Source organism: Ananas comosus, linkage group 18 (genome assembly GCF_001540865.1).
Source record: "Ananas comosus cultivar F153 linkage group 18, ASM154086v1, whole genome shotgun sequence".
NCBI classification, from domain to species: domain Eukaryota; kingdom Viridiplantae; phylum Streptophyta; class Magnoliopsida; order Poales; family Bromeliaceae; genus Ananas; species Ananas comosus.
This window is the reverse complement of record NC_033638.1, coordinates 10,292,892-10,306,860: the sequence shown is the minus strand read 5'-3', so window position 1 is coordinate 10,306,860 and position 13,969 is coordinate 10,292,892. Positions and strand designations below refer to the sequence as shown.

Sequence of the window (13,969 nt, the reverse complement as noted above, 5' to 3'; positions counted from 1 at the left end):
GGGCTGTGTCCCCGCGTTGCATTGAATAGGAGTCCGGTTCGTACAAGGCCTATAGGCCCTTAAAAGGAACGGCCCACACAGAGAGATACTTGGGAGGGAAATCTCTATTGGGCCAATTGAGGCAAGAGCCTTTCTCCTAGTTTGATGTTACGTCCACATCGTTAAAAGCCGACAAGTCGTAGCATTTTTCTTTTTTCTTTTTTCTTTGTTTTTTCAGCTCTGAAGCGTAATAAAAGTAAATGCGCTTGAAAAACACGTTTTAAATTAGGGCTAAGTTGCAATTTATTTCTCTGATTTGAAATTCATTTTCTTAAAGAGTTTAGTGGTTGGGTAAATCGTAAATTGTATGAGAAGAAATAGAGAGCATTCAATCCACGTAGAAATATGCTCCGTTTCAAATTATTGTTTGAAAGATAACTAATCCTCTAAATTATTTAATAGTCAACACTTCAATCTAGAACATAAAATTTCTGCGCGCGGCAATTTGGTTCTGAGCTCACTAAGTCATTCATTTAAATCACAGCTTTACAACAACTTTACAACTAAGAGCTCCAAATTAGAGCTTTTCCTTTACAAAGGCACCCTAACTAAAATAAGTCTTTTCCTCAATGACTGGGTCAAGAAGGTGCACGGATGAGCACAAAAAAAAAAAAAAAAATCTACAATGTTTTCAATTATATTACCGATGTAGTGATGTGGTATTTTCAACTAATCAGATCCTTTCGTTTGATTTAATCCATCCCACCGTAATTGTTAAAAAATACTTTTATTATACTTTGCTCTAAAAAATATATAATTGATACCGTATAAATGTTATAATGTAGAATTTTTCGAGCAGAAGAGATCTCAACCCATAGGCTAGAGGTCGCCCCTCAAACCTGCCCGGCCATGGTGCCATTAGCAGCGGAAGTGCAATAAATCACAGACAGATAAATAAGCCCGGTATTAACAAAGCAAATAAAACGAAATAAAGGATACCGACAAAGAACACCAAGGTACTTGCATCTTAAACCAAAGATCTTACAAAATTCGACCTATAAAATCCCTCAGGATAGAAGAAATGAATGCTAGACATTAAAATAGTCATACAGGAAAAAGAAAAAGAAAAGAAAAAGAAAATCCCAAGACCTTCTTTAAGGCATCAGGAGGCAAATTTTCCAAACTAAAATTATAACTCCGTCCACATATAAATATATGATTGAATATCACAGTTGCAAAAATACAAAAATAAGAACATCCAAACAGAGTTTAACATCAATTATGGAGGAGACAGAACCCAGCAATAAACAAGCGACTCTTCTCGTACACATACTACAGAAAAGGAAAATGATAAGATCTTAAGAAGCAACCATCTAACCTCAGAGGAACCCACCATCAGTCCACAAAGAACCAGATTTCCCATTCTGAGTGTTCCCCTTGTTAGAAGAGCTGTAGTTCTCGTATCCATCATCCTTCACGTCGTCCCAACCCGCCCAGCTGTCGCTACTTTGGCCGCCAGTCTTCTCGGGTTCCGCCTTCTTTTCCTTGTTGTCCCAGTCGTCCCATGAGCTCACAGAGTTGTAGCGTTTTCTTGAATCATCTTCGGAGTTGTTCCAGCCATTGCTCTCCTGGTTGAATTCTTGGTAGTACCCGTTTCTGTCCGGCTCTTTTCTTTGCCAATCATCACCTTTCCAGCTGATCCCACCCTCCTTGGCGTATTCCTCAACCTTTTGCGAGGCCATCGCCATAACGCCCTTCATTATACCCCATGTCTTTGCCCCTATCTCGGTGGTTTTCGTGCTCACCACGTTTACAGTTTCATTGACCTTCTGATCATAGCCACCTTCTTTCATCTGCATTCAAGCCATCAATCAAATATAGAATGCATGATACTCTAAAAGAAAATAAATTTTTCAAAGGCAATGGAAGAAGATCTACCAAGAGATGAATTATTTTAAGGCATATTAACCCATATAATATGATAGTTGAAAGTCAGGCAGTCGTGTTCAATAAGCTAATTAACCTAATTGTCAGGTATAAGAATTTCTTTTTTTTTTTTCCGAGTTACTGAAAAAACATGCTCAGTAAAGAAACAAACTACTATTATTAGTACATGGGAAGCAAATTAGTGGCCGAATACTGGATTAGAGAAGATCAATACAGAAAAGTGATTTTAATTTTTAACCCAGATCTTCACCGCACAACCAGCAACTAAAAAGCAGGAAAGCCTGTAGAAGCAGATGATAATTTCTGTGGATGTTTGAAATCATCAGGCAGATAATGATCTACAGACAAACGAGGCAAAACTTTCAAGTGAAATGAGATGAAGCTTGCTGGCTGGACTTAAGTGAAAAATGTCTTGGATACTCACAAGAGCAAATATGCAATCTTGAACAGACAAATTTCGGGTTTTCGTTGGATTGAGAGCACAAATATACACAGAAAAATTGAAAGTAGCAGCTGCCCAACAACGATACCAAGCTAGCTTGAAATTCAAGAAGGGAGGTCAATAATTTATAATAAAAACTGATTAATGCAATAAAGTAAGCATCCAATCATCTTAAATTATCAATCCTAGAGAAGAAGCACAATGCACCTAAATGGCAAACTTCTAGTTGACTTACAAGCATTTAGTCTCAATTTCTTATGATCTCATACAAATATACAATGTATACACATACACAACAAAAAAGCGTCCTTTTAAATTCAAGCTGCCACAATAGATCAATGACAAGAAAACACAAAGTACCTTAGATTGTAGCTCCTTTGTGCCTGCTTGGACAACAGTAGCAGCAGACTGCGCAGCAGAAGCCGCAACCAGTGAAAGACGGCCAAGACCCTAGTAAAACAGATGACAATAAAGCAACTTCACAGATCAAATAAGTTGGTCATGACAAAGGTCCCACCAGACAGATGTTAGCATGGCGAATAAAGAAAAAGATTAAAAAACAATGAGAAAGCAAGTTCGATAAATATGAAAAGCCAGTAATTTTGTAGAAATAAAGTAAACCTTTTGATCTTTCTCTTTTTTAAGTATATATATCTGAAAACACAGAGTCATCATTCTGCAGAACAAAACCAGTCTTCACTCAAAAGTTTAATTTTTCTGATTATCCCACCAATAGTTGAGCAGAAGATAAGAATTATAAGATGGTTAACTTGTCTGAAGTCTTACTTCAGTGCACACTATCACAAGCAATGCAGCCACACTCAAACACCCTCCAGTACTACAAATATGCTAATGCCCAGCATAACAACTTACAAGCAAATATTGATAAATTTTCTAAGATCAATCATCATGAAGGCAGATATCAAATGCACAGAAAAAAAAGAACACTTCAAATAATGTAGTAATATCCTATTGACATAGAGTAATAAACTGCTAAAGTACATGTTCAAACAAATCCGAAGGTTCAACACGATGTGCTACTGAATTATTCACAATGAAATTTTATGAATAAACTTACGAGCTCTTAAGTGCTTGCAACTCACACACATTAATAGATACACGCAGGCCTTTAACCTCTGTTTCCAACCTAATTCCTTTTTTTGCAACCTAATTCATTTTGGAGCAACCGCACCACTGTGATACTACCATTTTCTCTAAGATTCTGGCAATAGTCATTTGCGAATCAACATAAACCTACAGGTATACAGCAATACGTAAAAAATGGATATCATATACAATAAACACATAAATCAAAGTACTGATACAGTACTACAATTTGCACAAAGAATTAAACAAAGGCAACCATTGCAGGAACATTGTGAGCACGCATGAAGATGTTCACCTGAGAGACTACAGAAACAGTGCTCTGCAGCATGTCCCCTTGAGGAGCATTCCTCCGAGCAGCAGATGGCGGCGGGGTAGATCCGAACCCCACATACTTCCCTCCCTGCGATGGTGGAAGCCCCTCGGGGCGCGATTCGTTCTCCACCATCTTCCTCGCGAAGAAGCTCTCCTTGTTCGCCGCGGAGGCCTCCAGCTGCGCCCGCGAGTAGATGTCCTCCGTCGATCTGGATCTGGACGGGTGCTGGCCCCCCATCCCCAAAGACCTAAAATCCCCTGCTGACTGGTTCCTCCTCACGTCTGAAGCAGGCCGGAAATCCTCGGAATCCCAGCTGTCCCATCCCCCGTTACTCGCCGATCCGGAGGCGGCCAAGGGCGGCTTCCGCGATCCAGCGGCGGCGGAGGACGCGGAGAGGGTTTCCTTGACGACGGGGGGATCGCGCCAGGGGCGTCCCTCGGCGAGGGCCTGGATGCGGTCGCGGTACACGGCGGCGGCGCGGGAGTTGTACTTGGCAACGATGTCGGTGTCCTTGGGGACGCCGTACTGGGCGAGGAAGGAGTTGAGGCGATCGTTTCCCCCGGCCTCCATCTTCTTCAGCTGGATCTCGGACCACGAGTCCATGGTGACGGATCGGACGAAGCTGATGTGGACGCCGAGGCCCCGGTGCTTCCCCGAGCACTCGAGGCACATGAAAACGCCGTACGACACCGACGCCCACTGTGGGTTCTTCTGCGCGCAGTCCACGCACGTCTTGTTCCCCGCCTGCGACTGCAGATCCCGGAGCCGCCGCGACGCCGCCACCGCCGCCGCCGCCGTCGACGCCATCAGATCTCGATCCGCCGAATCCCGACCTCCCGATCCGGAGCGCGAAAACGAGATCGGATCAGAGCGACAGGAAGCGGGGAGAGATCGATCGATCGATCGAATTAGGGCTAGATCGAGAGATTAAGGCACATACCGATCGAGAGGGAGACGGGGGAGAGGGGAGGAGGAAGAGGATGGGGAACGGAACCTCCTCTGCTTCTTCGGTTCTCTCTCTCTTTCGGGCCGGGTGTGCCAAAAAAAGGAAGGGCTGGAGTAAACACCGACGCCGAAATTAAAGAAACGCGTGCGAGATGGGAACCGACCGAACGAGAGACGTTTGGCACGGATTGGGGCGTGCGAAATGTTTCGGATTGACGATGGTGGCCCTGGAGTTTTACTCAATGACGAGGAGATCCTTGGCCAATGGCCATTGTGCGGATCCGACGTGGACCGCTATCGACCTGTGCGGCTGCGCGGTGTCTCGCGGAGTAGATCGGGACAGCTGGCACTTTTGGGTCATCGACGGTCAAAGATTCTTCATTGTGGATCCTACACATTTGTCGGCCTGATATAGCATCAGATATTGCGCTATAATGGGTTTCAAAACCTTGGAGCCTGTGGATCCGACCCGTGATCGAATGGACCTTTAATGGCAATAATGCATGGATCGACCAGGCCCGGCCCAATTACCGAAACCCATAAGGAGCCAATCTCCGTCGCCCTCCTCGGCGCCGCGCCCTGGCACGGTTGTGCACGACCCTTCCTAAAACCCTACGCAGAACGCTCAAACCCCCTCTCTAGTCTCCATAGCGCCGAGGAGGCCGAAGATGAAGAACCTAAAGCTCGTATCGGAGCTCTCGCTCCATCTCGATCTCCACCTCGAGGGAGAAACCCTTCTCCTCTCTGCTTTCGACATCGAACGCAACCGCGTGTTCTTCGCGTCTTCCGCGAATTTCATCTACACCGTTCAACTCCATTCGTCTCAGGTGAGGAATATGTAATCTTCCAGCAGTGTTCAGTTTCTAACTGCTTTCGTCGTAGTTTCTGATCAGAGGCGTGATTTTTGCATTGGAATCGTAGTTGGTGGTTTGGGTTTGATGCCGTTTTAGTTTTGTGTTTGAACTCCAAACTGGCAATTTTGATACTGTGATAGCACATAACAATTTGTTTGAAATTGTTTGAGAGGTCCTAATAAATAGAAAACTTGGGCTGAGTGAAAATTAGACAAAGCAAGACTAGATTTATGTTATGGTAGACTAAAATAAACTTTTTAATATATTGGGTTGTAGGGACATTAGCTATGTTCAATCAAAATTAGATTTTTACACTCACCTTGTGAGAGACTCTAGATCGACATACATTCTTCAAGCTTATGATATGGAAACAAAGTAAATATATTATTGTACACCCATTAAGCAATCGCAAGCATTTGCTTTGTTTAAAAAGTTTGTATTATGACTTGTTTCCGCATGATATTGTGATACAAGCTAATGGTACATAGTTACAAACCACACAAGCTAATACAGTGTGCCTAAACTATTCCTCGAATTTTTCACATTAGAAGTAGGCTGATGTTAACCGCTCATTTGACATTTTATTTTATTTTATTTTTTTCTTGTCATGTGAAGAAATTCACATGCATTATTAGATACAACAATGCCACGACAGAACATTTTTCCTTATCTGTCGGTTTCTTTTTTCTTTTCTTTTTTTTGTTTCAGAAAGGAGCGACATGGAACAAAACTCTCTCAGCTTTTGAAGTAGACGACGTCACATTAGACCCTGAAGATTGCATTGTAGCAATGGAATATCTTATGGAGAAGGAGGCTTTACTGCTTGGATCTTCAAATGGCTGTCTAATACTTCATAATGCTGATGATAAAGCAACCGAAGTTGTTGGAAGAGTGGAGGGTGGTGTCACGAGCATCACTTGTAGTCCAGATGGAGCTCTTATTTCTTTAACAACCGGGTTAGGGCAGTTACTTGTCATGACTCAAGATTGGGAAGTACTGTATGAAACTGCTCTCATCCCTCATTCAGATGTATGTTGTACCTTTTTTAAACCCTTTGTTCTTAAGTTGTTTTCTTTATTTTAATAAAATTGGATTATGGTTTTGTTAAAGACATTCACGTGTCATGCACTCATGTCTACATGCCAAATGTTGTTTATCGTAGGGATGCATGCCCACTTTCAGTAGTTACCTATTGTTATCTCATCTAGCGAGTAGGAGAGCGTGGTATATAAGCTCATCTAGTCATCTAGCGAGTAGGACAGCGTGGTATATAAGTGTTGAGCTGTTAAAAGTTCATGTTCTTTTCAGTTCGCATATACTTTTTAGGTTTTGGGGTGTGTTTGACCCGAATAGAGCTTCTGCAAGACTGTTGTTTAACTGAAACTCTTCCAAGAAGCACTTATGGTTGTCTTAGTAAAATTTGCCCAATAGCTCCCTGCAGCAGAAGAGAAGGCAGAAACTTCATGTAAGAATTTCTGCATTTCAGGCACAAAGGCTCATTTCATCCCCCAACAGCAAAAGCTCCAAAGTCCAAAGCTTTTAATTTGCGACTGGTTGCTGCTTCTCGTAATAAGAGACTTTTCTAGAAGCTATGGCAAATAGGCACTTATTTGCAAGTGCTTTAGTAATCTAGTCTGTCAGTTGGTTTATTTAAGCACTTCTTTTTTTCATTCTACAATCCTTTTTTGGTTGTTTAAGCACTTTTTTTTTCGTGCTGCAATCCCTAGAATGCATATTGAATCTGCTTATTCTCAGAGTGTCATTGCAGGCAGTCAAATCAGTAGTACCATATCTTGGCGAGGTGATGGCAAGTATTTCGCTACTCTTAGTGGACACCATGATTCTTCTTCTTTGCAAAAGCTTATGATATGGGAGCGTGAATCGGGAGCATTGCATTCTTCTTCAGAGTCCAAAGCCTTTATGGAAGCAGCATTAGATTGGATGCCAAGTAGCGCTAAAATTGCAACAGCTTATAATCGAAAGGCCGAAAACAGATGCCCCCTCATAGTATTCTATGAGAGAAACGGCTTAGAGAGAAGCTCTTTTCCTATTGATGAGCCAGTAGAAGCCACAATCGAAACCCTAAGATGGAATTGCAATTCAGAGCTTCTAGCTGCTTCCATTACGTCTTCTCAGTACAATTCTATCAAAATCTGGTCTTGCAATAACAACCATTGGTACTTAAAACACGAAATCAGATACTCTAAAAATGATGGGACAAAGTTTATTTGGGACCCAACAAAGCCACAACATTTAATTTGTTGGACACTTAGTGGCAAGATCATAGCATACAAATTTGCTTGGACTAGTGCCGTCACAGATGCTTCAACTGCATTGGTTATTGATAACTCCAATTTGCTAGTAACTCCTCTTGATCTGTCTCTAATTCCGCCTCCAATGTCTTTGTTTAAGCTCAAATTCCATAGTGCTGTTAGGGATATTTCGTTTGTTTCTGGAAGCTCAAAGAACCATCTGGCTGCCTACATCTCTGATGGCAGTTTGTGTGTGGCGGAGCTTCCTAATAAGGATACTTGGGATCAATTTGAAAGCAATGAGTTCAATATCGATGTTTGCCATTCTGATGTTAAATTGGAGAACTTTTTGCATCTCACTTGGTTGGATTCACATATTCTTATTGGTGTTGCTGTTAATCATCAAGAACAGAAACAGACTTCCTCCCTTTTTCTGCTGGAGATTGAGCTTGTTTGCTCTGAGGATTCTTTGCCTGGTTCAGTTAGTTCTTCTGGTTGGCAGGCAAAGATATCCAGAAAAGTTTCTTTAGAAGGTCCAGTTGTTAGTATTGTTCCTAACCCTGCAAAAAGGCGTTCAGCCTTTGTTCAGATTACTGGAGGAAAAGTATTTGAGTATTCTTCAAATACAAGTATTCTAAAAGCATCTCCAGGGTCACAATTTTGTGAGCTTGATTTTGAAAATGGATTTGGATTTCCTTCTTCATGCCCTTGGATGAGAGCCGTTGTTTCTCATAGTGATGCTAAACCTTTGCTTTTTGGGCTCGATGAAAGTGGGAGGCTTTACACAGGCAAGAGAGTATTGAGCAATAGTTGTGGCAGTTTCTCATTTTACTCTAATACCTGTAAAGATACTTTGCAAGTGGTGACTCATTTGCTTCTTACTACTAAAGAGGATTTTCTGTTCATTATCAATGTAGATGACATCTCACATGGGAATCTAATTGTAAATGTAGATAGCTTTAACAATAATCACAAGCGAGGAGAAGAAAGCAAGGATTATGTTCCTATTTGGGAAAAAGGTGCAAAGTTGATTGGTGTTCTGCATGGTGATGAAGCTGGAGTAATATTGCAAACAATTAGGGGAAACCTGGAATGCAATTACCCTAGAAAGCTGGTCCTTGTGTCAATAATTAATGCTTTGAACCAGAAGCGCTTCGGAGACGCAATGGCTCTGGTAAGACGACACAGGATAGATTTCAATTTCATTGTCGACTATTGTGGCTGCATTTCTTTTGTCAAATTAGCTGCAGAGTTTGTCAATCAGGTAAACAATCTTAGTCAAATTACTGATTTTGTTTGCTCGATTAAGAAAGAGAATGTCATTAATACACTTTACAAGAGCTACATATCTATACCGACCCTCAATGAAACCTCCATGGAAAGCAAAGTTTCGTCTGTGCTTTTGGCTATTCGAAAAGCACTCGAGGAGAAAGTAGAAGAAAGCCCGGCAAGAGAACTCTGTATACTGACCACTTTAGCTCGTAGTGAGCCTCCTGCCTTGGTGGAAGCACTGAACAGAATAAAAGCCATTCGCGAATTAGAACTATCAGGTGTTGACATTGCTAAAAGAAAACCATACCCAACTGCTGAAGAATCTCTAAAGCATCTATTGTGGCTAACTGATCCGGAAGCTGTTTACAATGCTGCTTTGGGCTTGTATGATCTGAACCTCGCTGCTATTGTCGCTTTGAACTCTCAGAAGGACCCAAAAGAGTTCCTTCCTTATCTCAAAGGACTCGAATCCTTACCTCCTGCTGTTATGAGGTATACAATCGATCTAAAACTTCGTAATTACGAGAGTGCCCTCAAAAACATTGTTTCAGCGGGTGATGACTACTATGAAGATTGCATGAATCTCTTGACTAGTAATCCCCAACTTTTTCCACTTGGGCTTCAATTATTCACTGATAATGTCAAAAGGAGGCAAATAATGGAGAAATGGGGTCATCACCTTTTTGCTGAGAAATGCTTTGAGGATGCTGCTACAACTTTTTTATGCTGTTCACTATACCAAAATTCCTTGAGAGCATACCGTGCTTGTGGAAATTGGAAAGGAGTGTTTACTGTGGCTGGTCTTTTAAAGCTAGAAAAAGGGCAAATTCTTCAGCTAGCAAATGAGCTATGTGAAGAATTTCAAGCACTTGGAAAGACTGCAGAGGCCGCTAAGATTTCAATAGAGTATTGTCATGACATTGTTAGAGCTGTTAATTATTACATAATGGCACGAGAATGGGAAGAGGCTCTTAGAATTGCTTACATGCATGAGAGGGAGGATTTAATTACTGCTGTTAAAGATGCGGCTGTGGATTGCGCCACCACATTGATATCTGAGTATCAGGAAGGATTGGAAAAGGTAGGGAAATACTTGGCGCGATATTTGGCTGTGCGGCAGAGAAGATTATTACTTGCTGCTAAGATTCAGTCGGAGGATGGAATGTCGAATGATGCTGAATATGATACAGTTTCAGAAATTAGCAGTAGCTTCAGTGAAATGAGTGCTTACACTGCAAGGTATGCTCTTTTTGTTTGTCTTTTGCTGCATCAACATTTCTGTATATTTATTTTGCTTGTCTCAGTAGTTTGTGATTGGTCTTAACTTGGGTGTACTCAATTTAGTGGTCTGTTTATCTCTTTTAGGACGGCAAAGGGATCAGGTGCTTCGGTTTCAACTAGTACTGCCAGTAAGTCACGAGAGATCAGGCGGCAACGCAAGGGTGGAAAAATTCGTGCTGGAAGGTAAAAAAAATAATAATAATATTCCATACTTATCCCTCTACAGTTCAGTTTCTCACAAAAACACCCTTGTTTTAGTCAAGTCGTCCAATTCATGGGGAAAGTACGAGTCGTCCGATTCATGGGGAAAGTTGGTTTTGTATTGTAAAAAAAAAATGAAAAACATTTTATGGAGGAGCATTTCTGTCAGTAGACGGGCATTTTCTTCTTCTTTTTTTTAACTTAAAAAATAGCAAGCTGTCTGCTCCATTCATTATGTAAAGACAAACACATTTATGAAAGTGAGTTTTGAAGAATATATATGAAAATTTCAGATTATGGTGGGATAACAATTTCATAGGGAGTATACAAGTAAATACCTCCAGTAAAATCTGTGGTTACATTTTTTGTTTCTTCAAAAATCAAAACGTTTTTTCTGGGAAAATCTTATCTGAATATCTTGATACTTACAGCCCTGGAGAGGAGATGGCGCTTGTAGAGCATCTAAAGGGAATGTCTCTAACTTCAAGTGCTCAGCGTGAACTAAAGTCACTGATGTCCGCTCTTATATTGCTCGGAAAGGAGGAAACTGCTCGACAGCTGCAAAATGCTGGAGATAACTTTGAGTTAGTTCAGAGGGCAGCTGTGAAACTGTCAGAAGATACAGTTACAAGTGATAAAATAAACGAAAACTCCCAAACTCTGGAGCACTATGTCAAACTATTAAGAGCTCAGCCTCGTCCCGAGAACCTTTCTTGGCAAATCAGACTATTATTGCCACCATCCCAGGTAATTCAAGTTATTATGTCAAGGCTAGGTCCGCTAGGATGCAGGAAGCCCCACTTTAACTATCGCAATTTTTTTACTTTGCTACCATGAAACCTATATATTATCCCCTGAAACAATTATTTCCATCACTTTGGCTTCTTCCATCAAGCATTCCTTTAGTGATACATGTCACTTTGCTTATTGGTCAATGTGACAAATGAAGATTTAGGGTAATTACCAGCATCGTATCCTCATTGAGTTTCACTACTACTATTCTGTGAATTGTATTTCATTAATTTGATATCTCTGTCCATTCAATAGGTTTAGAGGACACAATGATAATATGCATCGGAGGAAGAAATTGTAATTTATGCGGGTAAATGAGACTAGAGCTGGTGAAACATGCTAAGTATCAGTGGGCTAAACGTTTGACTTAGATGTGAGGATACGAATGCAACAAGGAAGGCCATTTCATGTGTTGACAAGTATCACCGGAAGCATCTCATCGGCACGCCGATACTTGTATTGTAGCTGGTACAGTAACTAACTGGTGGACTGGGTCCCTTTTCATAAGCTCTATTTTGTTACTTATTATCTGGTGTAAACTGTCATGCAACATTGTGTAAGAGTTCAAGAATTACTTGAAAAATTTTGTAGGCAGCGTATATAATCTCTTTGATTGCTTGAAAGGTACGCGCTAATGCTTACACCTTAACTCAGCACCAGTTTCGTCGATAAGAATCCACGTTCTCGGTTCATTTTCAGCAAAGAGCTACATACTCAAATTATGGTGACTACACGCTTATCACGATGTTCAGCTTTTGCTGATGAGTACACCCAAGGAATTCTGTAGTACTCGTGTATTTCTATCCCATGCCCTTCGTTTGTTTGGGGAATCTTTTGTTCAAACATTTGGGTTCTAGAGTGGGTAGCCTTCAATGAATTTCATGATAAATTGATAGATCACTTTAATATTTTCAAACTTCAATATCTTCAATTATGCTGTGACAAATGAAATGATATCAACATTCATGAGGAAAGTTGGTTTTGGATTTGCTAGATTTAAGGTGGAGGAGAAACTAAATTACCACTAAATTAGCACCAAGTCAGGAAACACATTCAGAGCAAAGCTAAGAACATACACCATATCATTCAACACATCAGGGGTGATCAAACACGGCACCAAACCGAAATTGCAACATAGCCACACACAAAACAAAACCGGCAATTAATTAATGGTAATTCATCATCAAATCCCTCAAAAAAATAACAAAACAGAGAATTAAAACATGACTGATCCATCGGCGTACCAAGTATAAACCTTGAAATCACCCCCTTTCAATTTCAATCACAAACCAAAAGAGGTAAACTCAGCAATTACAATAAGAACACTTGATGATACACCGTCTACTTCTATATTCTTCACATAGGAAAAACTACCCATGTATTACATCATACCCACTCATCCATCAAACCATCCAATTACACAATCATCACCCAAAGCCCTAAGAAAAAGGGAAAAAAGAAAAAAAGGAAACCCTAGATATCATCCCCATCATCGGATCGAGAAGATCCCCATCAAACCCTAACCCTAAGAGCTGGTGAACTTGGTGACGGCCTTGGTGCCCTCGGAGACGGCGTGCTTGGCGAGCTCGCCGGGGAGGACGAGGCGGACCGAGGTCTGGATCTCGCGGGAGGTGATGGTGGGCTTCTTGTTGTAGCGGGCGAGGCGGGAGGCCTCCTGAGCGAGCTTCTCGAAGATGTCGTTGATGAAGGAGTTCATGATGCTCATGGCCTTGCTGGAGATGCCGATGTCGGGGTGGACCTGCTTGAGCACCTTGAAGATGTAGATCTTGTACGTCTCGCTCCCCTTCTTCGCCTTCTTCTTCTTCTTCTTGTCGCCGGAACCCGCACCCGCGCCTCCCCCCTCCTTCGACGGGAGCCGCTTCCCCGCCTTCGGCTTCTTCTCCGCCGCGGGGGCCTTCTCCGCCGCACCGGAACCCTTCTTCTCCTTCTCCTCCGCCGCCTTGTCCGACGCCGCGGGCTTCTTCTCCGCGGGCTTCTTCTCCCCCTTGGGCGCCATGGGAGACGAAGGATCGAGCTCGAGAGAAAAGGATTTCGAAGACGAGGAAATGTTAGGGCACGCAAGAGAGAGACGGAGAGGACGATCGAAGCCGGAGTAAGGAGAAGATGATGGAGAAGGGAGGAAAAGAATCGGGACCGTCTTTATAAAGAGGAAGCGGAAGGTGTTCCGATTGGTTAGCAAAGTGATCTGCTGCAGATCGATGACGTGGAGAGATCCGGCACGCGGTTTCTTTGAGTGCAAGCGACGGCCAGAAATGAATACGATCTGGAAAGGTCAAAGCATGAATGCGCGGAATACGGAAGCGGTGTTGGCTCGGTTTCAGAAAAAAGTGCTCGAACGCGCACCACCGACCAACATATCGAGTACGATTATGAAAATTCGACTACTAGTAGCATTTGTATTTAGAAATAAATCAATATGTGATCTGTAAGGCCAACCTTTTATAGAAAATATTTTTAGAGACATAGCCTTATTAGGAAATCAAAAAAATCAAACCTATATAATATATATATATAAATGGTGTTCTATATCTCTATCTATATTAAAAATTAGTGTGTATATATA

The 13,969-nt window shown here is 41.8% G+C and overlaps 3 protein-coding genes across 3 annotated transcripts; 1 reads left to right on the top strand and 2 right to left on the bottom strand.

The window, feature by feature from the left end:
- LOC109724294 (probable ADP-ribosylation factor GTPase-activating protein AGD6) lies at nt 1,111–4,832 on the bottom strand. Its single transcript, XM_020253065.1, has 3 exons — nt 3,771–4,832; nt 2,729–2,818; nt 1,111–1,832 (listed from the first exon to the last, which is right to left on the bottom strand). The coding sequence occupies exons 1-3, from the start codon at nt 4,593–4,595 to the stop codon at nt 1,359–1,361; spliced, it is 1,389 nt and encodes a 462-aa protein (XP_020108654.1). The 5' UTR covers nt 4,596–4,832; the 3' UTR covers nt 1,111–1,358.
- On the top strand, nt 4,980–12,008 carry LOC109724293 (elongator complex protein 1). Its single transcript, XM_020253064.1, has 6 exons — nt 4,980–5,560; nt 6,296–6,616; nt 7,343–10,350; nt 10,477–10,575; nt 11,025–11,340; nt 11,641–12,008. The coding sequence occupies exons 1-6, from the start codon at nt 5,402–5,404 to the stop codon at nt 11,644–11,646; spliced, it is 3,909 nt and encodes a 1,302-aa protein (XP_020108653.1). The 5' UTR covers nt 4,980–5,401; the 3' UTR covers nt 11,647–12,008.
- Nucleotides 12,548–13,402, bottom strand: LOC109724196 (histone H2B.11-like). The gene has a single exon (XM_020252935.1). It carries the CDS (start codon nt 13,400–13,402, stop codon nt 12,911–12,913), a length of 492 nt encoding a protein of 163 aa, XP_020108524.1. The 3' UTR covers nt 12,548–12,910.